General features: G+C 41.6%; 1 protein-coding gene across 1 annotated transcript in view; it reads right to left on the bottom strand.

The window, feature by feature from the left end:
• LOC124139320 (neuronal calcium sensor 1) overlaps positions 1–21,939 on the bottom strand; it is a 129,233-nt gene extending 107,294 nt beyond the window's left edge. Inside the window, exon 1 of the mRNA XM_046506311.2 lies at positions 21,477–21,939. Within this exon, the coding sequence (XP_046362267.1) occupies positions 21,477–21,540 (64 nt within the window). The 5' untranslated portion in view covers positions 21,541–21,939. The remainder of the gene's footprint in view (positions 1–21,476) is intronic.
• Between the last annotated feature and the right edge of the window lie 5,082 nt (positions 21,940–27,021).

Here is a 27,021-nt window from a genome sequence, read left to right as displayed (position 1 = left end):
AAGTTTTCTACACTCATGGGATCCAGGCACTTCAGCATATTTATAAGAAGTATGTGGACTTCAGAAGCGATTGAGTTGAAATAAAACTAGCAGCCAACTCCATCAGGGCAGTCGATTAAAAACAAGGCTCAGAACTTTTCAGCCAGCCCTCATAAACACAACAAAGAACTAATTTGTGTGTTAGCACTCCAATGCTTTTCGTGACACATTGTTAACCTCGACAAATAAGCAATGAAAAGTCACTGTGGGGAGCTTAGTAAGAATAATTACATGCCACCCTTCCTAGACAGTATCCAAATAAGAGCCCCTTTGGCTTCAGACTTTGTAAAATGCCTTCAGCACAAACAACATCACAGACCTAACGTATTTCAAGGAACTTTCGAGCTTCCAAATCTTTGCTATACAACATAGAAAAATAGCAGCATGTACAATTCCATATAACTTTTTGCACCACTTCAGCACTTGCTTGATGGGTGAAAAGTTTCGTACAGATATTCAAAGGTCATGCAGATAAATGGGACAGACAGACCAAACCTTTCCATTTCCTCTGCCAAATCCATTCTGGTGTGGAATAACCTAAGACTTCAAGAAATTATCAGATAATGCTTGTTGATTATCAAGCGAGACCAAATTAACTTCTTGTTTTGAGGATTTTCTTAGTAAATAGTGGCAATAGTTTGCAAAAGAAAATTAACTATATTTTGAGTTGATACTAGTTGATACTTATTATACTCTTGAAATCATAGTTTTAACAAAATTTAAAAAAATATAATGTTAATCAAACTCAATATTGTTAACACTCTCCTTACATCAAATTTGGGTACATAGATACTATTTCAGGCAAGTTTTCTTTAACATATCTTCATCTCACAGTATATAGGGAACATTCCAGTCCAGCCATGTCAAGTCTAGCAGAGTCATGAGTTCAACATTCCTATAATGGTGACAAGTATTGTAATTTACAAATTCCATGGATTCCTTAGTTTAATGCCCAGCTAATATCCAGTTCCACAGACACATTAAATTCCACTCATCTGATTAATCCTTAATAAAAATGCTCTGTAGAAATCATGTTATTACCACAATTCCCGCAAGGCATTTCCCCCAATGATGGCATTTCTCCTTGAACACATCTGAAGTTAGGGAAACCTTTGGACCTTCATGTATGCCAATATATCTCTGTCAAATATCAGGCTATTAAATCTACAGACTCTTAGACGATGGCTGTAGCCTGAATTGATTCCAGTATTGACGCTGAGGCATCAGAGTGATCCAATATGGGTGCAGTGCAGACAAACTGTTATAGTGCCAAAGTAATCACCCTTGGTGCTTTGCAGCTAACTATTGCAAACAGAGACATGTATTACAGTTAGGTCAATATCACATTAGATGTCAAGTCCTTCACATCCAGTTCTACAGGGAAACACAACGGTGTGTTTCTGCGACTCATACTTAAGATGTTATATGTAGACTTCTTGATATGCTTGAAACATTGTTTACATGGGTACACCTCAATTTTCTTGCACGTCAAGTTACTTCCTGAGAGCTGTCTGACTTTCAATTGTGTAGAGGAGTTGTACGCTCCCCAAGGAGTTGAGACAGTCTACACACACCAGAGAACTGTCCGACTTTCAATTGTGTAGTGGAGTTGTATGTTTCCCATGGAGTTGAGACAGTCCACAGAGACCTGAGAGCTGTGTGACTTTCAATTGTGTAGAGGAGATGTATGTTCCCAAAGGAGTGGTGAACTTGAGAAAATCCACTGAGGCCTGAGAGCTGTGTGATTTACATTAATGTAGCGGAGTTGTATGTTCCTCATGGAGTTGAGATTGTTCACAGAGACCTGAGAGCTATCTGACTTTCATTTGTGTAGCGGAATTGCATGTTCCCCATGGAGTTGAGACAGTCCACACAGACCAGAGAGCTGTGTCTTTCAATTGGGCAGTGGAGTTGTATGTTCCTCAAGGAGTTGAGATTGTCCACCGAGACCTGAGAGCTGTGTGACTTTCAATTGTGTAGTGGAGATGTATGCTCCCCAAGGAGTAGAGACAGTCCACACAGTGACTTTGAGTTGTTATTGTCTGGTCCAGACTGGATTATTTACAGACAACCGTCATATAGTTGGAAAATTGCAAACAAAAATTGTATGTTCCCCATGGAGTTGAGACAGTCCACAGAGACCTGAGAGCTGTGAGACTTTCAATTGTGTAGCAGGGTTGTATGTTCCTCACGGAGTTGAGATTGTCCAGAGACCTGAGAGCAGTGTAGTGCAGTTGTATGTTCCCCATGGAGTTCAAACAGTCCACACAGACCTGACGGCTGTGTGACTCGGTTGTGTAGTTGAGTTGTATCATACAACAGTGTCTAGTTTTTGTTTGTTTGTTTGTTGTTTAACGCAGCACTCAGCAATATTCCAGCTATAATTGCTTTTCTACTTGTTTAGTAAAATAATCAAGTTTGGACAAGACAATCCAGTAACTGACATCTATCCACGCAATTGGGATATGATGACATGCTTCATCCAATTCAGTGAGCCTGACCACCCGACACCAGAAATGGGCTTCACACATTGTACCCATGTCGGGAATCGAACCCGGGTCTTCAGCGTGACATGCGAACGCTTTAACCAATAGGCTACCTGACCGCTCCGAATGAGACACAGAAATTTCATGGCTGCTACAGCAGTACCCAACAAGAGTGAGCGAGTTGGTTTTAACCCACGTTGAACAGTATTCCAGTTACATCACAGCATGTCAGCTTAATGTGGGAGGACACCCAAAATGAGTAAGTGAGCGAGTTGGTTTTAACCCACCTTGAACAGTATTCCAGTTATATCACAGCATGTCAGCTTAATGTGGGAGGACACCCAAAATGAGTAAGTGATCGAGTTGGTTTTAACCCATTTTGAACAGTATTCCAGTTATATCACAGCATGTCAGCTTAATGTGGGAGGACACCCAAAATGAGTAAGTGAGCGAGTTGGTTTTAACCCACCTTGAACAGTATTCCAGTTATATCACAGCATGTCAGCTTAATGTGGGGGACACCCAAAATGAGTAAGTGAGCGAGTTGGTTTTAAGCCACCTTGAACAGTATTCCAGTTATATCACAGCATGTCAGCTTAATGTGGGAGGACACCCAAGGTGAGTCTAAGCATCTTCACAGTAAATATAGGCAAAATAAGCCTCAATAAATGAATTGAAAGTGATTCCATGGCATTTGATTGGCTAATAAGCAATTATTTTTGCTTTAATGTTTCCATGAACCAAAAATGATAGACCACGCCCACTAGCTGATGACTGTTTCATGACTGGCTGATGATAGAGAGGTCGGAGCTTGTGCATTATTGCGTTGAACGATGTCACAGATTTCATACTGTTGTCTACAGTGTTTGTGTGTTAATGATCAAATAAGCAGTCAGGAAACTATTACTGTTATAATACATATTTATTTTTATCCCACAATCCAACATGGAACTAGAAACTTTGTGGCGACTACACATAAATCTGCAATACAGTATTAGTCAGATGACCCAGAATGACCCACACTTCTGGACTCAATAGAACTATAATGGTAGATATATCCCACCACTGAAAAAGGCAATTGTCCATTGAAAACAGGGTTTCATAAGGACCTTGAGGCAGGATTGCTTTGCACACTGTTGTACAGAAAAACGCTGTAAGATTGATGAATGTGGTTCAAAATTCCATTCACTCACTCACTGACAGTATTATGTGTGCTCTCACCTTTCAATGAGGAACAAGAACGAACGCTGCTGCTGAATCCTCGTTTTCCTGACACAGATGAATAGTCATGTAATTGGAAAGGGTTGGCACTTTCACTGACACAATTCACCAGCTGGGCCGTAGTAACTCATTCCTCTTCCCACACAGGCCAAGGTGTGTTCGTTATTTTGTCAGTTAGTTTGGTTTAGAGATTTTCTTTACCTAATCCAAGGTTTGATAATCAAAATATATTAAAATAAATAATGGTGATATAAATTTGAAAGAAAAACATTAAGTCCAACGATTACTTCCTTTCTATTGTCATGGGATGATTAAAAACCTCTTCATCATTTGAAAGTTATTCCACATGTGTGAAATTTTGGATTGGCGCATCTGTAAACCAGGTTACTAAAACAATAAGAAATATTGGGATAATGCAGAACAGTGCTAACCATCCCCCATGCCACAAGCACTCACTCCCTCACCAACAAGCTAATCAAGCGCACACCCAGTGTCTCTCCCTCACCCACAAGCTAGTCAAGCATACACCCAGTGTCACTTTCCCTCACCCACAATCTAGTCAAGCATACACCCAGTCTCATCTTCCCTCACCAACAAGCTAGTCAAGCATACACCCAGTGTCACTTTCCCTCACCCACAAGCTAGTCAAGCATACACCCAGTGTCACCTTCCCTCACCCACAAGCTAGTCAAGCATACATCCAGTGTCACCTTCCCTCACCCACAAGCTAGTCAAGCATACATCCAGTCTCACCTTCCCTCACCCACAAGCTAGTCAGGCATACACCCAGTGTCACCTTCCCTCACCCACAAGCTAGTCAAGCACGCACCCAGTGTCACTCCCTTCACCCACAAGCTAGTCAAGCACACACCCAGTCTCACCTACCCTCACCCACAAGCTAGTCAGGCATACACCCAGTGTCACCTTCCCTCACCCACAAGCTAGTCAAGCACACATCCAGTGTCACCTTCCCTCACCCACAAGCTAGTCAAGCACACATCCAGTGTCACCTTCCCTCACCCACAAGCTAGTCAAGCATACACCCAGTCTCACCTTCCCTCACCCACAAGCTAGTCAAGCACACATCCAGTGTCACTCCCTTCACCCACAAGCTAGTCAAGCACACATCCAGTGTCACCTTCCCTCACCCACAAGCTAGTCAAGCACACATCCAGTGTCACCTTCCCTCACCCACAAGCTAGTCAAGCATACACCCAGTCTCACCTTCCCTCACCCACAAGCTAGTCAAGCACACATCCAGTGTCACTCCCTTCACCCACAAGCTAGTCAAGCACACATCCAGTGTCACCTTCCCTCACCCACAAGCTAGCCAAGCATACACCCAGTGTCACCTTCCCTCACCCACAAGCTAGTCAAGCATACACCCAGTGTCACCTTCCCTCACCCACAAGCTAGTCAAGCATACACCCAGTGTCACTCCCTTTACCCACAAGCTAGTCAAGCACATACCCAGTGTCACATTCCCTCACCCACAAACTAGTCAAGCATACACTCAGTGTCACCTTCCCTCACCCACAAGCTAGTCAAGCATACACCCAGTGTCACTCCCTTCACCCACAAGCTAGTCAAGCATACACCCAGTGTCACTCCCTTCACCCACAAGCTAGTCAAGCACACACCCAGTGTCACTTTCCCTCACCCACAAGCTAGTCAAGCATACACCCAGTCTCACCTTCCCTCACCCACAAGCTAGTCAGGCATACACTCAGTGTCACCTTCCCTCACCCACAAGCTAGTCAAGCACACACCTAGTGTCACTCCCTTCACCCACAAGCTAGTCAAGCATACACCCAGTGTCACCTTCCTTCACCCACAAGCTAGTCAAGCATACATCCAGTGTCACCTTCCTTCACCCACAAGCTAGTCAAGCATACACCCAGTGTCACCTTCCCTCACCCACAAGCTAGTCAAGCACACACCCAGTGTCACTCCCTTCACCCACAAGCTAGTCAAGCACACACCCAGTGTTACTCCCTTCACCCACAAGCAAGTCAAGTATACACCCAGTGTCACTCCCTTCACCCACAAGCTAGTCAAGCATACACCCAGTGTCACTCCCTTCACCCACAAGCTAGTCAAGTATACACCCAGTGTCACCTTCCCTCACCCACAAGCTAGTCAAACACACACCCAGTGTCACTCCCTTCACCCACAAACTAGTCAAGTATACACCCAGTGTCACTCCCTTCACCCACAAGCTAGTCAAGCATACACCCATTGTCACTCCCTTCACCCACAAGCTAGTCAAGTATATACACCCAGTGTCACCTTCCTTCACCCACAAGCTAGTCAGGCATACACTCAGTGTCACCTTCCTTCACCCACAAGCTAGTCAAGTATACACCCAGTGTCACCTTCCTTCACCCACAAGCAAGTCAAGTATACACCCAGTGTCACCTTCCCTCACCCACAAGCTAGTCAAGCACACACCTAGTGTCACTCCCTTCACCCACAAGCTAGTCAAGCATACACCCAGTGTCACCTTCCTTCACCCACAAGCTAGTCAAGCATACATCCAGTGTCACCTTTCTTCACCCACAAGCTAGTCAAGCATACACCCAGTGTCACCTTCCCTCACCCACAAGCTAGTCAAGCACACACCCAGTGTCACTCCCTTCACCCACAAGCTAGTCAAGCACACACCCAGTGTTACTCCCTTCACCCACAAGCAAGTCAAGTATACACCCAGTGTCACTCCCTTCACCCACAAGCTAGTCAAGCATACACCCAGTGTCACTCCCTTCACCCACAAGCTAGTCAAGTATACACCCAGTGTCACCTTCCCTCACCCACAAGCTAGTCAAACACACACCCAGTGTCACTCCCTTCACCCACAAACTAGTCAAGTATACACCCAGTGTCACTCCCTTCACCCACAAGCTAGTCAAGCATACACCCATTGTCACTCCCTTCACCCACAAGCTAGTCAAGTATACACCCAGTGTCACCTTCCTTCACCCACAAGCTAGTCAAGCATACACCCAGTGTCACCTTCCCTCACCCACAAGCTAGTCAAGCACACACCCAGTGTCACTCCCTTCACCCACAAGCTAGTCAAGCACACACCCAGTGTTACTCCCTTCACCCACAAGCAAGTCAAGTATACACCCAGTGTCACTCCCTTCACCCACAAGCTAGTCAAGCATACACCCAGTGTCACTCCCTTCACCCACAAGCTAGTCAAGTATACACCCAGTGTCACTCCCTTCACCCACAAGCTAGTCAAGTATACACCCAGTGTCACCTCCCTTCACCCACAAGCTAGTCAAGTATACACCCAGTGTCACTCCCTTCACCCACAAGCTAGTCAAGTATACACCCAGTGTCACCTTCCTTCACCCACAAGCTAGTCAAGTATACACCCAGTGTCACCTTCCTTCACCCACAAGCTAGTCAAGTATACACCCAGTGTCACCTTCCTTCACCCACAAGCTAGTCAAGCATACACCCAGTGTCAACCCCCTCATGCCCCAAGCTAGTCATGCCATACGAACAAATTGAGGCATACAAAAGAGAGGCATATTTGCCACACAGCGTATGATTCAATCAAGGCAAAAAGTGCCTCATCTGTGCTATCCAGCTACTCAATAATGATGCCCAATCAACCAAGATCAATTCCCAAGGGAACTTCATTTATGGAATTTTTACAAATGATACACTTCTCTCAAAAACAAGAAATCATTCCATGGAGAATGGAATATTAAATATGAGGACCTCCAAGGCTCAGTGTTCACCTCGCCAGCCACAAGTCCTGGGGGGCCTGCTAGGGTAATTATAGAAGATGTGAAAACTGCCCCTGTGACTGCTCACCGACTTTACTACCAACATCAATATTATTGTACATATATATGATGGACAGTATCTTCTCTCCCACACAGCTTACACCAAAATATACCAGCCAGAGAATCACCAGGCGCCATTTGCCCACATCAATCTCAATAAAGAAAATGTAGGAGAACTTCCGAGCTCCCGGCTTTGTTTTTTTTTCAATTGAATTCCCTAATATGTCACACTATTGTTGTTGAAGTTGATTCTGGGCCAGGAATTCACTGGTCATTGTGAACATACATTTTGTGCAAGTAAAACTGACGCAACAATAGGTTATTACGGAAGTAGATTCAACAGTTTCACAATTTCTCCATTATAGATTTGACTAGCCCAAAAACTGACACAAAATGAATAATGTCATTATGAATAATTTTAACAATTAGTTCTTTGACTTTATTAAGTTGGCCTCAATATGATCACACCAAACATCATTGCTGCAGGCCAAAATCAAAAGCTAACAAAAAAAACAGAATAAATAATTAAGATACGGACTACTTGGATATGACCAATGGTGTCTATCCCTGTATGACCCTTCAAAACATTTTTATTTCAAGACTGTGGCATAATTATTAATACATCCAAGTCAGAATGATGAGATCTGATTGGTTCACATGATCTTGATAAAATACTATGTATCCCACCTTCTATCTAGATTTCTGTATTGCAATACTTAAGTTTAAGTTTAAATAGCAAAACATCACTTATTCATACTTATTCATCAGTAATTGACAATTTGAATTGTATTTTGTTACTAAGTAATGAATATGTTCAGAAAACAAGTTAAACGCAAGAAAACCCATAATATGCGTTGAATGATCCAGCAGAAAACTTGATACCTTAAACTCTGCAAGTAAATGTAACTGTAAATATTATCATCGCCCAGTATGATGATAAATGAAATTTGAATACAAGCCCACCACTCAAAATTGCAAATATACTGTATGTCACATTCCTGACCAACATTAGAGACCTATTTAGACCTATTTATACTTAATAACAGCATACTGTCAGTGTAAATACAGAGGATTAGTGCTTTGGGCTGGGGGGGGGGGGGGAGGATGTCAGTGGTGGCGATGTAAGCTGCAGCCAGGACTGTCCGCTCCTCATGCCAGGACTGTCCCTCCTCATCACTGAGGGATAATACACTGCCTGGCTGGACAAGCAGCTTTGGCTAGCATCATCCTCCCTCTAGGTCAACCAGGACTCATATTCCTGCTCTTTCATGCGTCATGATGGCTGTCTAGTTTGATTGCTTACCAATTGCTTTTCTTCCTGTTTGGTCTGTGTTTTATAATATTGTTTTTATTTTTAGTTTGTCCCCTTTGTGGAATAATGTTTCCACCTTCTGTTTTATGTTATTTTTTGTTCCAGAATCCATTTTTTAAACATTCATAAAAAATATTAAGTTTCTTCTAAGCAAATTTAATTTGTTTTTCACCAGGTATTCTGTTACGATATATTCACATCATGACAATGGAGCAATGAGGTAGCTAAGTGGTGAAAGTCTTGGCTCTACATGCTGAAGGCCCAGGTTTAATTACCAACGTGGGTGCAATGTGACAAGCCCTTGAAATTCTTGGTGTTCCCCGCTGTGATATGGAAAGAATAACGCTAGAAACAGCTTAAGTCCAAAATATACAATTCTAAGACGAAAAGAATATATCACATTCATATTAACTTATCTAATATGTGTCATATCAATTTCCAAAAGGTTTGATCCATTCCCATATTATCTACCCTTGGGGGTGGGGGGTGGGGGGTGGGGGGTAGTGAGTGAGCAAAAAAGGCCCTTACTCGCCAATCTGGTTGGTGGGATGGGGGGGTGGATAAATAGAGATTGCCTAATGCCGTAAAGCCTAAAGCCAAATCATATTTGTTAAATATGTCCTGGAACAAGTTATTGTTTATAGAAAACAAAACAAAAAACAGCTCCCCCCCCCCCCCCCAAAAAAGTATCAAATTAATCAGCGACTTACCATACCTCACCCTTTGTTTGGATCCATCCATCCATTGGATGATGGCAGATAAGAATTCTCAACATTCCAAGAAGGAGATGGAGTCCAGCATCTGTCAAGGTCCATTTGTTCTACCTCTTCCAAACACAATCAACAATCAAACATCCTTTGGGTGCAGGTGGGCCAGTCGTCCTAAGGTGCTGCAATTCACTGTGTAGACCTTCATTGTCACAGCAACCTATGATCGTGGGTTTGAATATTGGTTCGCCTTGATCATGTTTCTTGGTTTGTCAGCATCATGCTTGGTTTGTCATGGGTATCACCAAAGTGATAATCATAGAAGACATTCAGGCTTTCCCCCCCACACCAAGCTGACACTATATGATATACCTGAAATATCAACCTGGCATTAACCCAAACTCACTCACTCATTCACTCATTTGCACAAACATTCCAGAAATTACTGTTACACCACCTCTCTCAGTAGTAAGATCTGGACTCAGTCCCTGAAAATATTAATTTTGATAGAAACAAGCAACTTCATTCATAAAGAAAAGGAGCCCAGTAAAGGAGCTTCCTGGACCTGTGGAAAATCTAGACTTGCTTCATTTACAGCTATACCATGACAGTAAGGGCTGGGCAAAAGGGAAAACAATATGGTTCAGTGACTGTGAGACAGACTATTTAAAGACCATACTGGGCCTCTATTGATTGTCGGACTCAACCGACCCAATTCCAACTTCAATAACTAGACCAAGTCTGATAACCATCTGACTCTCTGTAACTGATGCCTGTTATGGCAGGGTTATTTGTCCATATATCCATCTCTGTCAGAGAGACCTGCCCTGTTGTGGCGGTCTTGAAAGTGTGCTTGAACCTTCCTGAGAAATTTGGTCTGCCCTCACTTAATTACACCTTTCTATTTCAAATTTGTCTAACTCCTTAGGGACACACGTTAGAAGAGGTCACTAGCTCTCTCCTGATTATAGCCCATGCGGACACAGGTTAGAATAGGTTGTTGTGCGATTGTACAAAGCGATCTTAGCGCTAAGGTGGACGTAACTTCAATACCTTAACACAGACCTACAACAGTCTTAGTGCTAAGGTTCTTTTGTACAACAGCACCCAGGGCCCTGTTCCTCAAAGTGATCTTAGTGCTAAGACAATCGTAACTCCATACGTTAACATGAACTTACGACAATCATAGTGCTTTGTTCCTTGATGGCATTGGATGTTGCTCATGATAACAACCACAGATTTGTCTGGCCCAGACTTGATTATTTAAAGGCCTAATTTGAATATTGTTTGTTTGTTGTTTAAGGTCACATTTGGCTATATGACGGTGGTCTGTGAATAATCAAGTCGGAACCAGACAATCCAGTGATTGACATCATGAGCATCGATCCACACAATTGGGATACGATGACATGTGTCAACCAAGTCAGCGAACCTGACCACCCCATCCCATTAGTCGCCTCTTACAAGCATAGTCGCAATTTACGGCAAGCATGGGTTGCTGAAGTTCTATTCTAACCCTGATCTTTATGGGTCAGTTTGAATATTGCTGTGTGCAGAGTTTAACAACAAATATGTGCAGGTACAGTGATTCTTTGTTCGTCCAACTTCATTAAGTAGATATAACTGAAATACTGTTCAAAGAGGCATTAAATCTTACTCACTCATTCCTTTCAATAGTCACTCTCTTCAATTGAAAATCCTTTGAAACTTGAAACTTGTATGTGAGAAAGAAATGAACTATTTTCTTGCTATAATTTAATAATTTTATTTATTTTCCCAACAAACCAAGAAGAGTACCACAATTGACAATGTTATCATCCTAAACATACTGCAGAGAAATATTTCTTTGTTTGACATCTATAAATATTTTTCTTGATCTAATTTTACAAGGAACATGATTTGCAAATATACAATCCTTTTGTAGCAGGCTAACTCAACTTGGTTCAACAAAACACATCAACAGCATTCCTGCATCCACCTGATCACCTAAATCTGTGCTGGTCGATCAATCATCGATCATGTCTTGAAATAGACAACGCCAACAGTGAGACCGACATCAATACGGCTGTGTATACAACATGACATACAATAGTGAATACGACCCTGTGAAGTATTGATGATACAGTGAGACCGACATCAATACTTCACGGCCTGGTATACAACGTGGAATACAATAGTTAATACGAGCCTGTAAAGTATTGATGATACAGTGAGACCAACATCAATACTTCACGGACTGGTATACAACGTGGAATCCAATAGTTAATACGAGCATGTGAAGTATTGATGATTCAGTGAGACCAATGTTAATACCACATGGTCGTGTATACAACGTTGATTACAATAGTTAATATGAGTCTGTGAAGTATTGATGATACAGTGAGACCTCCATCAATACTTCACAGACTTGTATACAACGTGGAATACAACAGGTTTTTGAGCCTGTGAAGTATTGATGATACAGTGAGACCGACATCAATACTTCACGGACTCGTATACAACGTGGAATACAATAGTTAATACAAGCCTGTGAAGTATTGATCATGGTCAGACAGGAGCATTGTTCCCAATCAAAATCTTCAGGTATTTGTTTTAGTCAAGTATATGTGTGGATTCTCCTTTACCCTTTCGAATAGGGCTGTCACAGCAACATCTACGTTTGTGAATGCATGAGTTTGAGTTAACAACGCTTTCAGCAATATTCTAGCAATATCACGGCAGAGGACATCAGAAATGTACTTTCAAACACTGTACTGAATTAACAGCTAAAGAAATTAGCACTAGTCCTGTAGTTCTTGCCAAACTGACTCATAGTTGAGGTATCATAAGGACAAGTAGAAATTTGCCATTTTTAAGGTATTGCAATATGTTATCATCATAAGGACTAGTCGACTAAAACTGTTAGTTTCTACCACTTTTCCATAACCATAAGAAATCTCTGCTAAAAGTCCATTGTACGATTTCAAAAAAATGCCCAATCGAACCCTTCAGAGTGACTGGTGTATACTTTAGCCACTAAGCTACACCACCACCTGATCCTGTGCTGTTTCTTTGTATGTGTAATGCTGCACATAGCAATATTCCAGCTCTATGACGGTGGTCTGTAAATAATTGGGTGGTCAGGCTCGGTGACTTAGTTCCTTGATGGCATTGGATGTTGCTCATGATAACAAACACTGATTTGTCTGGCACAGACTTGATTATTTACAGGCCACTTGTTTATAGGCCTAGTTTGAATATTGTTTGTTTGTTGTTTAACGTCACATTCATCTATATGATGGCGGTCTGTAAATAATTGGGTGGTCAGACTTGGTGACTTAGTTCCTTGATGGCATTGGATGTTGCTCATGATAACAAACACTGATTTGTCTGGCACAGACTTGATCATTTACAGGCCACTTGTTTATAGGCCTAGTTTGAATATTGTTTGTTTGTTGTTTAACGTCACATTCAGCTATATGATGGCGGTCTGTATATAATTGGGTGGTCAGGCTCGGTGACTTAGTTCCTTGATGGCATTGGATGTTGCTCATGATAACAAACACTGATTTGTCTGGCACAGACTTGATCATTTACAGGCCACTTGTTTATAGGCCTAGTTTGAATATTGTTTGTTTGTTGTTTAACGTCACATTCAGCTATATGATGGCGGTCTGTATATAATTGGGTGGTCAGGCTCGGTGACTTAGTTCCTTGATGGCATTGGATGTTGCTCATGATAACAAACACTGATTTGTCTGGCACAGACTTGATCATTTACAGGCCACTTGTTTATAGGCCTAGTTTGAATATTGTTTGTTTGTTGTTTAACGTCACATTCAGCTATATGATGGCGGTCTGTATATAATTGGGTGGTCAGGCTCGGTGACTTAGTTCCTTGATGGCATTGGATGTTGCTCATGATAACAAACACTGATTTGTCTGGCACAGACTTGATCATTTACAGGCCACTTGTTTATAGGCCTAGTTTGAATATTGTTTGTTTGTTGTTTAACGTCACATTCAGCTATATGATGGCAGTCTGTAAATAATCAAGTCGGGACCAGACAATCCAGTGATGACATGAGCATCGATGACAGGGATATCACGACACGCATCATAAAGTCACCGAGACTGACCTCTCCATCCCGTTAATTGCCCCTTGTGACAATCATGAATTGCTGAAGATCATTTCTAACTAGGGCTGGGACGGGTAACTCAGGTACTCGTGTCGGGTGGGTACTGAGTAGGACCAGGGTACCAACAGGACTACCTGGACCCGTGGTTAGTCACGTGATATATTGTTTAATGACAAAAATTATCTAGAACTCTATGGTTACACTATAAGTCACTAATGTTCGCATTACTTTCTGACTATGCACCCATTCCTTCTAACTATTATATTTTTGAATAAAGAATAAACTTAGTCTCAAATGGAAGTCGCCAGGTTGAAACGAGGGCAGTAAAGCTCAAGAAAGTTGTTTAATTGGCTGATGTCGACTTCTTGTTAGACATTTCAGCGGTCGGTCAAAGTTCGCGAAAGGTCGTTCTGACACGACCCGTAATGGGATGTCCTCAGATCTTTGTTTAGCAGCTGCGAGTACTTTGATCTGATTTTAATGAGATTGAATAAAGATATAGCTTAAGTCAACTGTGACTTAGTTTGTTTGTTTAATACATGTATCTAAATACGTTTTGCCAGGGCTATAGTTAAAGAATTCTCAATCAGATATTTTGTACCTATCTCTTGAGGCCTACAATGTGTACCCAGTTAGAGTTGGGGTAATAGGAGGGTGGGTGTACGGGGAGTAAATTTGGATGGTCCCACCCTATTTCTAACCGTTATATTCACAAGTCCAAAAGATGTAAATATGCCTGGAGTTTGGCAGTGAGGAGATAACAAGGGCTGGTTGTCTCGGAGTCAGTATTCTGTGTCTGGGTGGGGTATCCATGTTAAACTGATGCATGGTATCTCAACCGACCAGCACTATAAAACCGGACTAGTACATGCCACCCACACCCAAACATGTATGCATGTCACTATATAAGCGCAATAATCTTAAAAGCAACCTTGATAGATTTCATGTCATCATGTTCCAATGATATGGATCGTTGCTCATGCTTTCAATCACTGGTTTGCTTGGTCGAGATTTGATCACTTACAGGCTGCCATAAAATAGCTGGAATATTGTCAACTGCAAGATTAAACAACATTCATTTATTTACAAACTCATTCAAACCCACCAGGCAACCCATTAAGATCAGGGATAAAATAGTTCTTCAGCAACCCATGCTTGCCGTAAAAGGTGACCATGCTTGTCGTAAGAGGCATCTTACGGTATCGGGTGGTCAGGCTCACTGACTTGGTTGATACATGTCATCGTATCTCAATTGCGTGGATCGACGCTCATGATATCAATCACTGGATTGTCTGGTCCAGACTCGATTATTTACAGACCGCCGTCGTATAGCTGGAATATTGCTGAGTGCAGCGTTAAACAATAAACAAACCCATCAGGCACTTTCAAACTGTCCCCTATTATGACAGTATATTAGTATTGTCACTCCCACCAACTAATCCTATAAATTCTCCTAAATGTATTTGATGTTAATATTTCAACATTTAACATTAAATTCCAGATTCGGCGGCTCAGATTTCAAATCCTTTTTTGGAAAAAATTACGGAGGATCCAAATGATTTTTTGGTGTAATCCTATGACAGGGATCAGCACCACTGGCCAACTCCTCCCTTAGTCTGTCATGCAGACGCTGAAACAAATATATGCAATGCAGACCATGCAAGTTTATAATACCGTATTTGACGTAATAAGCGCCACTCTAATAAGTGCCCAGAGTGATATTTGCTTATATATTGGCTAGTGAACAATCCCAATTATCACTGATTGATCAATGTACACAAAACTTATTTATTTGTGTATGATAAGCAATTGTGAGTTATATGCACCCTTATTTAAGGGCAATTAAATACTGGAAAAATATATCTGTCGTGTATATTACACACAGACTTTTCTTTTGTATCATTTCAGGCTGTCAGCATAAACCACGAAATTTACGATCTTTCAATTTTTTTAATTTTTTTCACCAAAATAATATTCTAACAAGAGCCCCCTATTTTTAATTTTGAGATAGCCATAGGCGCTTATCACGTCGAATGCGGTAGTGGGCAAGTGTAGATTACTAGAAGAGAATTTCTGGGCTCCTTTTAATCATATTTTATTAAAATAATTTAACAACTATTATTTTCAGTAAAATCTATTCATTTCAGAGACTAGATGTAAGTCTACCTCCCCTCTTTTGAATAGTGTAGAACTATACTAATAAAAATAAGTAAAGGAACACCCTATTCTTTCATATGACTATAGTTAATTCTTCATGACAGATTAACTATAGTCATGAGAAAGAATTGGGTGGTCCTTAACTTCTTTGAGCAGTATATTACTTAGATGCAGTCCTCACAACATCTTCATAAGACATGTTTCATAGAATTTATTTGGGGTTTTTTTCATAATTATTTGTTTACACGACACTCAACAATATTTCAACTTTATCATGGCAGCCTATAAATAATCAAACCTGCCCAAACATGATATGGTTTATCTAAAGAGCAACATACCACAGAGAATAAAGACAATTGTTCAGCAAAAAAACAAATCTGACCATCCATTGCAATTCAGTTGCTTCTCACAACAGACCCGTGAAGGTCCGCGGTAGAATAGGTCTTCAGCAACCCATACTTGCCATAAAAGGCGACTAAGCTTGTCGTAAAACGGCGACTAACGGGATCGGGTGGTCAAGCTCATTGACTTTGTTGATGCATGTCATCGTATCCCAAATGCGTGGATGGATGCTCATGATGTCAATCACTGGATTGTCTGGTCCAGACTTGATTATTTACAGACCTCCGTCATATGGCTGGAATATTGCTAAATGCGGCGTTAAACAACAAACAAGCAACTTGCTTCTCACAAGAAGCAATAGAGTGCTGGCGCCCTATTTGTTTCATTTGAAACCGAGGAAATTGAAGCCCTATATAAATAGAGAAGAATTTACATTTGTTTCTATGTATGTTGTCAACAGAAGGCCCATGTCAGTTGAGAGTAGTTCTCCAGATACCCTTATCACATGGAGAACATGCGCGAGCCCCATCCGTATCATAACTTGTCAGCTGATGAGTAAACTGTGAGATTGGCTACCTTTTGTCTCTTGGAATATATCAGAACAAACTGACAAGAACACTACAAATAGCTTATGTAAGATTAAATTGGTAACTAACTCTAAATTAGAGAAAACTTTGGCATATTTACAAGCACCCTCCATACCAATAGGAATGTTTCTCAATAACAAAAATAAACAAAAAGAAATTATCACGAAAATCAAAGAAAGTAATTTGGCTTTGTACGAGAATGAGAAGCGGTTCCTTATTGATGTTAATCTCAATAACTACAGCATTCTGGAAAGACTGAAGATTTCCAGACTGTATATGAACAAACAAGGTGATTAATTCTCTGATCAATAACCGCCTAGTGGCATTCTAACATTTGCTGCCAGAAGAGCAAAATTAGGTGAACTACATCGTGTCCAGAAGATTTCTGCTAATAATCCAAGAAACATGAATACAAAATTACAGAGGCAAAGTGACAGATGCAAGTATTCCTTGACTGGCTTGCCCTTTTAAATAGTGGGTAGAGATCTGTCAAACTAATGGCAACTATATAATAAGTCCTTTTTATTACTCATAGAGTTCATACAAATCATATGTGCACTTGTGGAAATATCACTTCACGGGCACCAGCAAGTTGTTGCCATCATCCAGATGGTATTAATGACGTCATTCGAATATTACTGTGACATAGATCGGAATGACATCACACTAGAAACGACGTCATAGCTGAAGATTGTTGACGTCATTCAAATATTACCGTGACATAGGTCGGAATGACATCACACAAGAAACGACGTCATAGCTGAAGATTGTTGACATTCAAATATTACCTTGACATAGGCCGGAATGACATCACACTAGAAACAACATCATAGCTGAAGATTGTTGACGTCATTCAAATATTACCGTGACATAGGTCGGAATGACATCACACTAGAAACGACGTCATAGCTGAAGATTGATGACGTCATTCAACAATTAAGGTTTTCTAACACGGTGGTGCATGATCAGCGCATTTTTCTAAAGGGGAACTCAAAAGGATTAGGATTCAGGAGTCAGGACATTCGTTTCTTAAAATCAGTATGACAGACATGCTAGTCTCACAGTGTAGTCAGAAGTAGTTGTGTAGTCAGAAGTAGTTGTGTAGTGTAGTCAGAAGTAGGTGTCCTGTGTAGTCAGAAGTAGGTGTCCTGTGTGGTCAGAAGTAGGTGTCCTGTGTCGTCAGAAGTAGGTGTCCTGTGTGGGTCAGAAGTAGGTGTCCTGTGTAGTCAGAAGTAGGTGTCCTGTGCAGTCAGAAGTAGTTGTGAAGAGTAGTCAGAAGTAGTTGTGAAGAGTAGTCAGAAGTAGGTGTCCTGTGTAGTCAGAAGTAGTTGTGTAGTGTAGTCAGAAGTAGGTGTCCTGTATAGTCAGAAGTAGGTGTCCTGTGTAGTCAGAAGTAGGTGTCCTGTGTGGGTCAGAAGTAGGTGTCCTGTGTAGTCAGAAGTAGTTGTGAAGAGTAGTCAGAAGTAGGTGTCCTGTGTAGTCAGAAGTAGTTGTGTATTGTAGTCAGAAGTAGGTGTCCTGTGTAGTCAGAAGTAGGTGTCCTGTGTAGTCAGAAGTAGGTGTCCTGTGTAGTCAGTAGTTGTGTTGTGTAGTCAGAAGTAGTTGTCCTGGGTAGTCAGAAGTAGGTGTCCTGTGTAGTCAGAAGTAGGTGTCCTTTGTAGTCAGAAGTAGTTGTCCTGTGTAGTCAGAAGTAGTTGTCCTTTGTAGTCAGAAGTAGGTGTCCTGTGTAGTCAGAAGTAGGTGTTGTGTAGTCAGAAGTAGGTGTCCTGTGTAGTCAGAAGTAGGTGTCCTGTGTAGTCAGAAGTAGTTGTCCTGTGTAGTCAGAAGTAGGTGTCCTGTGTAGTCAGAAGTATTTGTCCTGTGTAGTCAGAAGTAGGTGTCCTGTGTAGTCCCAAGTAGGTGTCCTGTGTAGTCAGAAGTAGGTGCCCTTTTTAGTCAGAAGTAGGTGTCCTGTGTAGTCAGAAGTAGGTGTCCTGTGTAGTCAGAAGTAGGTGTCCTGTGTAGTCAGAAGTAGGTGTCCTGTGTAGTCAGAAGTAGGTGTCCTGTGTAGTCAGAAGTAGTTGTCCTGGGTAGTCAGAAGTAGGTGTCATGTGTAGTCCCAAGTAGGTGTCCTGTGTGGTCAGAAGTAGGTGTCCTGTGTAGTCAGAAGTAGTTGTCCTGTGTAGTCAAAAGTAGGTGTCCTGTGTAGTCAGAAGTAGGTGTCCTGTGTAGTCAGAAGTAGGTGCCCTGTGTGGTCAGAAGTAGGTGTCCTGTGTAGTCAGAAGTAGTTGTGTAGTGTAGTCAGAAGTAGGTGTCCTGTGTAGTCCCAAGTAGGTGTCTTGTGTAGTCAGAAGTAGGTGTCCTGTGTGGTCAGAAGTAGTTGTGTAGTGTAGTCAGAAGTAGGTGTCCTGTGTAGTCAGAATTAGGTGTCCTGTGTGGTCAGAAGTAGTTGTGTAGTGTAGTCAGAAGTAGTTGTGTAGTGTAGTCAGAAGTAGGTGTCCTGTGTAGTCAGAAGTAGGTGTCCTGTGTTGTCAGAAGTAGGTGTCCTGTGTAGTCAGAAGTAGTTGTCCTGTGTAGTCAGAAGTAGGTGTCCTGTGTAGTCAGAAGTAGTTGTCCTGTGTAGTCAGAAGTAGGTGTCCTGTGTAGTCGGAAGTAGTTGTGTAGTGAAGTCAGAAGTAGATGTGTAGTGTAGTCAGAAGTAGCTGCCCTGTGTAGTCAGATGTAGGTGTCCTGTGTAGTCAGACATGTGTCTAGTGTAGTCAGAAGTAGTTGTCCTGTGTGGTCAGAAGTAGTTGTCCTGTGTAGTCAGAAGTAGGTGTCCTGTGTAGTCAGAAGTAGGTGTCCTGTGTAGTCAGAAGTACTTGTGTAGTGTAGTCAGAAGTAGGTGTCCTGTGTAGTCAGAAGTAGGTGTCCTGTGTAGTTGTGAAGAGTAGTCAGAAGTAGTTGTGTAGTGTAGTGAGAAGTGGTTGTGTGGTGTAGTCAGAAGTAGTTGCGTAGTCGGAAGCAGTTGTGTACTGTAGTCAGAAGTAGTTGTATAGTCAGAAGTAGTTGTGTACTGTAGTCAGAAGTAGTTGTGTGGTGCAGTCAGAAGTAGTTGTGTGGTGTAGTCAGAAGTAGTTGTGTAGTCAGAAGTAGTTGTGTACTGTAGTCAGAAGTAGTTGTGTACTGTAGTCAGAAGTAGTTGTGTACTGTAGTCAGAAGTAGTTGTGTGGTGTAGTCAGAAGTAGTTGTGTAGTCAGAAGTAGTTGTGTAGTGTAGTCAGAAGTAGTTGTGTGGTGCAGTCAGAAGTAGTTGTGTGGTGTAGTCAGAAGTAGTTGTGTAGTCAGAAGTAGTTGTGTACTGTAGTCAGAAGTAGTTGTGTACTGTAGTCAGAAGTAGTTGTGTGGTGTAGTCAGAAGTAGTTGTGTAGTCAGAAGTAGTTGTGTAGTCAGAAGTAGTTGTATGGGGAAGTCTGAAGTAGTTGTGTAGTCAGAAGTAGTTGTATGGGGAAGTCAGAAGTAGTTGTGTAGTGTAGTCAGTTGTTGTTGACAGGCTATTTAGATGATGTACCTAGCTCAATCTTCTTGGTCTGTCAGCACATTGCCCTCTTACAAAAATGTCAAGCCAACATAACACTGGACATTCAACTTGTGACAGACTCCCAGCACCCAAGGGCCAGAAACCTGACTGGCTGGTGGATTAGGGCCAGGTCAACCTGACCACAGGCCTATATATCATCCATGGTCTGACACAATAATTAGTATTCATTCTAAATGAATATAAGACTTTCTGTTAGTTGCTAGTTTCGAATTGAGGAAACACTCTTCATATCACACTATTCACCAGGTTGTCTCCATATTTGAGTTTTCAACATGTAAATGTGCAAAATTGCAACTGACAAAAAACATGTTCCAAATACTTCCAGCATCCCGCGTACATATGGATATTACAGGGCAGGGATAGACAGCAGTAATTAGACTGTATAATATAGCTGCTCACATTGAATTCGCCGATTCCTGAGGCAATAACCATCAGTGCTGAACATGCACGGTATAAATAACACCACAGAACACAGATCCCTAACCTACTATCACCCATAGCCACAGGGAATCTGAAAATGAATAATGTTTCATGCTGCAGAATATATCAAGTCCAATTTTAAAATGCATGGGTTGGTAGCTTTGGCCGCTTATCAATTCAGCTCGACACTGGTTAGTTCATGGGCTGATACGGCGTATTCTAGGCATCAGGAGAGAACATTTTAACAGTACAATCGCAAGTTAAACACCGACTGTGTGTTGAAATCAATACAACTGCACGCCATAGGCATACAATATTGGAAATAAAACGAATTTCTGCAAAACCAACCCGACCTTTTGCCTCACGCTTGGATCTTGTCTTCAAAATTCGTTTTAAACATGTTAAAGTCATGGTGTTATATATAGAACACCGCCAGCAAGCAGAATGGTAAACATTCAAAGAGTCGGAGCTTTAAGTATGTTGGTCTACGTTTTGTAAACTCTTCTTGACTTTCGGATCTGAGAAAAGCTACACGGTATCATAAACCTCATGGAGTCGGCAGTGATCACTAGATCAGAGCGTCTCAACACTACCCTTGGCTAATTATCCGACAACGACTTCCCACTATATTGATAGACGGAGCAAGTTGAGCGAACACTCGGCGCCCTTGTCCGTCAGAGAAGGAAATCGGTGGAAAATCTTGCCCAATTTTGCATTTGTACTTACAATAGGTTGTCCGTTTAAGCTCCTCAATCTCCTCCGGCTTTAGCTTGCTGTTCTTTTTGCCCATGATGTCCTTAAGTCCATCATAGCTGACTGGTCCGTGAACGCGAACACAACAAGTAGCCACACAAACACAGTATCACGCTGACAACCCAACTTGGCTGTAACTCAATCCGTTCCTCTCGTCTGTGGCGCGCGATCTGGTTATGCGTTTCCACTGCCGATCTCAAACTTCCACGAATTCTCTCATACACAGCTTCTCCAGAGTGTAGTATTCATCCTAGCGTCGGCTGATCTCCCTCAATTCTCCTACGGTCCGATGCTTCCGTACTTTGCCATTCTTAGATTCGCGCCAGTGATCAAAACACTAGCAGACGACACTTCCGTCACGTGATTTGGCAGGGTCTCGTGGCACGTGCAGCGAAAGGGCTTCGAGGAATTTCGCCTCTTGGCTTCTGTGGGAGTGTCTTGTTGCGTATCCTCGCTCGTCCGATGGCTATGCATGAGGTGCTAAGGTATGTTTGTAATCGCATTGAAACGTGATCTAATTTCATTCATAATTCAACGCAATGGTCCATATAAATAACATTTTAACACTGACTGAAGTCGTTGAATGCTCTGCTAGTGTTTCTATGTACAACTCATACCTTGGCTGTTAACTTGAAAGGTTTAAATTGTCACTTGTTTAACATTTATTATTTTTAAACAATTTCCGAGTTCCCATTTAAGAGCATCTCCTAAAATAAGTTGTTGGCTGAAGCAATATTCCAAGCGTTAACTTATATTTGATCGCTGGCTTACAATACATGAAGTTAACGCGAATCAGTGAGTTGATGTATGGAGAGGCGCGCCCACTAACCATCACCTTTTAATCAAACTAATGCAATAATTTGATATTTAAAAGCGAATCTGGTATCGATTTGATAAGGGGAGATAACCCCTCACAACCCAACACTATGGCTTCACAAAAACGATTACAATGTTTTCAAAGAAATAATGGTGATGTTATTCGTATCTGATTTTCTATGGCAGTGCCATGTGACTTGTGACTGGTACTAGTCACAGGAGCCTTGACAACAAACCAGAAAAAATAAATATTGTGGACAAAATATGTGCGTCATCATAATGAACTGTCTATATGCGTGAAAGCATAGTAATGCTTTTCACCACTTTACTCTATAACTGCAACTGCTAAGCGATGAACTACATCAATATTTGAAAATATCATAAAAATATCGTTTCGATAGTGTTTCGGTGTAAAAACAAAACAGATGGAATGTGTAAAATGTGCAGACCTGACTGCGAAAGCACCTGTCGCATGACATTAAACACTGAGTCCGTGAAAAAGACTGTAAACATGCGCAGATTCGTTTTTATACAGGTCGCCATGATGACAGCTGTGATATTGCGTAAGAGCGTAAAACAACTTTCACAAGGATTAATTGTCGGCAAGGCGAATCCGGGATTTTGTATAATAGTGGCTTCATGATATCTGAAATTTAATTTTGATTTAATTATTTAATTTGAATTTATAACTTCAGTGTGTTTGTATGTACGCCCCATTCAGCAATATTCCAACTATATGACGAAGGTCTGTAGATAATCGAGTCTGGGACAGAAAATCCGATGACTGACATGATCTACGCAATTCGGATACGGTGACATGTATGAACCATGTTTAGCAAACCCGACCACCCGTTCCCGTTAGTCACCACTTATCGTAACTTGGGATTGGGATGGGATCACACACACACACACGCACACACACACACACACACACACACACACACACACACACACACTTATGTTTCAACTAAGATAAGAGTCACAAATGTGTTCAGAGAATTGTATAGTGCTTCACTGGTCACTATCTCTGTATTGTCTGGTCCATCACTTGATTGTCTGGTTTGTTTACAGGAGTATTGCTGTTCTGCGTCAGACAACAAAGAAACACTTATTCTTTTATGCAAATTGTGTGAGTAGAGGGTGCAACAAGAGCAGGACATTTCAGTGATCCATTCATATAATTTTCACCGCTATTTCGCTTTTTACGGCCAATGAAGTCTGTTTCGGAAGATAAAGGAGAGTGATTATTCTCTGGCGTTGACGTTTTATAGTCACATAATGAGCCACCCGTTGCCCCTGGTTACGATGCTCACCTGATGCAGCCAGTTCGAAACAGGCAGCTGATCGTCTTCCCATTCAGACATCGATAAACAAATAGTCATTCCATAACCATGGAGTGTTTGTTTGTTGTTTAACGCCGCACTCAGCTATTTGACGGTGGTCTGTTAATAATCAGACATTCCAGTGATTGACATCATAAGCATCGATCTACGCAATTGGGATACGATGACATGCATCAACCTAGTCACCGAGCCTGACCACCCGATCCCTTCAGTCGCCTCATACGACAAGCAAAGTCGCCTTTTGGGTTGCTGAAGACCTATTCTAACAGGGATCTTCACGTGTAAGCAGTGTCTAATATGTCTGTATGGCTTTAAACCTTAGTCAGAAATATGTCACATCTCGGTGGTCAATAGTGTGAGCAACATCCCATTCTGTCTGCCGGATACGATGACAGGTAATCAACAAAGTCACCAAGTCTGACCACCCAATACACCTTAGTAATTTCTTATGACAAGCATAATCCCCGTAGTGATTCCTGGGTTGAATAGTACCTTTAACCCATACTTGTCGTATAAGAGGCCACGACTGGGGATCGGGTAGTCAGACTTGGTGACTTGGCTGCTTGCGCGTCATCGTGCCCCAATGGCATGGTCCGTTGCTCGTGCTTTCGGCGACTTGTTCATATACTCATCGCCGTAATGTAACTTGAATATTGCGAAATGCGGCGATAAACAACACTCACACACTGATAAACATGTCGACAACTAAAACTGATTGTGAGTGCTCAATATTCGCTGTGTAGAGCAAACCCATTCTACCCAGTTGTCACTGGAATCTTCGTCATTGTTGATTATTTACAAATATGATATTCGTCTATAGCCAAGGAAGACAGCATCTGCAGACTAACGCGAGTGATTAGATTTCTCCCGGCATGTGGCAAGTCTGCGATATATTCATGTGTATTTTGGTTCTATCAGCAGATACATCACTGTGGGTGTATATACCAACATGACAGGGGACGCCTAATTGCACGCAGGGGGCTATTAAACACGGGGCTGCATTTGTCACCGAGCTGCTTTGTGCCAGATATTAACTCATTCCTCTCCCAGCAACATGAGGGAGTGAGTATCGTTTAACGCCTCTTTTAGAAATATTCCAGCAATATCACGACAGAGGACACTAGAAATGGGCTTCACAAATTGTACCCACGTCGGGAATCGAACCCGGGTCTTCGACGTGACGAGCGAACTCTTTAACCACTAGGCTACCCGACCGCTAGGCCTGCACATCCACACCCGGTTTCAAACCATAATGCAATAGGGGCTGGTCTCGTGAGCCCTCTTGAAAATCATACATTATAGATATATGGAAAGCTCTTGCAAATGTGCTTTCGACGGTATCACCAAAATAAATAAATACCACCAAAATAATTACTTTATTGCCATTTGAAGTTATATCAGTAACCCCTAAAACTACAAGACCAACGTCAAAAACCCAAGGGGCGGTCGTGTAGTTTAGTGGTTAAAGCGTTCGCTCGTCACGTTGAAAGCCCGGGTTCGACTCCCGACATGGGTACAATGTGTGAAGCCCATTTCTGGTGTCGCCCGCCGTGATATTGCTGGAATATTGTTAAAAGCAGCGTAAAACCAAACTAGTTCACTCACTCGAAAACCCAAAACAGTGTGGTATCCGCGAAAACAGCAGACCCGGGGCAGTAATCTCAATACATACACATAAAGGCCAGGGGGGATCAAATGGAAGAAAGAGTGAAAAAGAAAGTCCACGTGCATACATTTAAGCTGGTCGAAGTGGGCGAAGAACGTTTCCCCAAGTTCCAAATGCATTTTTAGATCCTTGTGGTATTACCTCTGTGACTGCATACTAGAAACCGGACATTTGACCTTTTTCAAGGGATTCATCTGGGTACATCCGATGCGACCCTAATTCCAAAAAAATATTTGTTGTAATCCCTGGCTGCCCTGAGGATATATACATACAGTATGACAGCATTGCCGTTGTTGCAGGCCAAGCAGAGCTGAAGCAACAAATGAGTCGGTATGCCAGAAATCTAACCAAAAGTATTAACGTCTGACAACTAAAAGCCATTCCTTTATCGTTTCGTTAATTTCTTTACAAGTGGTCGGATAAAAGCCAAATGCATGCGACAAGTCACATGAAGTCATACATTGGGCATGTGTCACGACTAAAGGAGACGGGCGTAGACTGCTGTTGGCGACGGAGATCGCCATGTTTGCATCTCGAACGCCCTTGACATTTACAAGTAGGACTTGAGGGAGACAGTGGTGCATGTTTCAGCAAACACCTCCAGGATGACGGAGTGGCTTTTGTGTTTGACGATGGGACAGTTATTGCCTCTTCGTGATATTTAGCATTGACTGAAATATTAAAAATGTATAATGCATGTCCATGAATTCGATATTTCTGGCCAACAGCAAAATTTAAACGTTCTCGATTTATGATTTAGAATTTAAGAATTGATGAAGACGTCGTGTGAAGTTATCTCTTTACACAATGCCTTGAATCAGGATCTATTATTTTTTTCATTTAAACATATGTTGAAATACTCGATATGAGAACAACACTGAACTAACAATGTCGAATTATCGACATGTTTCGTTGGCGTGTTATAAACAAATTACTCTTCCCTATATTTTAAGTCAATTTCTTTCGCAAAAAATATTGTCCAGCAAAATATAAGTTTTAATGTACAATGTTATGCAAAACAATCGGCGTTGTTTTGCTCCTCAGTCATTAATATTCCAACAGGGGCCAGTAAATAATCGAATCTGGCTCAGCGAAACCCTTGATGGTATGAACAGCGTGATATGCCGGTATGGTGGCACACAATGGGGACATTGTGAGCACACAATCCTCAGTAATCAATTAGGTTGATTGGTTGGATGGTTTGTTGTTTAACGCCTCACTCAGCATGTTCCAGCTATAAATAATCGAGTCTACACCAGACAATCCAGTGATTAATAGGTCTGCTCTTTCTACAAGCATGCTTGCTGGTGATATTTATGAAGCAAGATTATTACATAGAGATTATTCTAGGTGAATGTATCGTAAATATCGTAATGCATATATTTTTTTCCTATTATATGATAATTACGGTACGGAGCCACCTAAGAGTATAATAATCGCCCAATCTATAATGTCATTGTTATACTAATCGATGTTTAAGACATCATTTCATTCACTGAAACACCCGTAGAAACCTTAGTGTGACATGAACAGCCCCATGTATTATATTGTGGCCATTATCAGATCATTATAGCAAGTCTATCGTGTTGGTATATTGCATAGATAACACTCGCCAGTAAATAGAGAATGGTTTTATCTATTTAGTTTGCATTTGGCTTGTATTCCGTTAGAAAAAAAATCCTTTATAAAATCC

This window comes from Haliotis rufescens, unplaced genomic scaffold (genome assembly GCF_023055435.1).
Source record: "Haliotis rufescens isolate VD_foot unplaced genomic scaffold, xgHalRufe1.0.p SCAF_8, whole genome shotgun sequence".
Taxonomy (NCBI): domain Eukaryota; kingdom Metazoa; phylum Mollusca; class Gastropoda; order Lepetellida; family Haliotidae; genus Haliotis; species Haliotis rufescens.
This window is presented reverse-complemented; position numbering and strand designations above follow the sequence as displayed.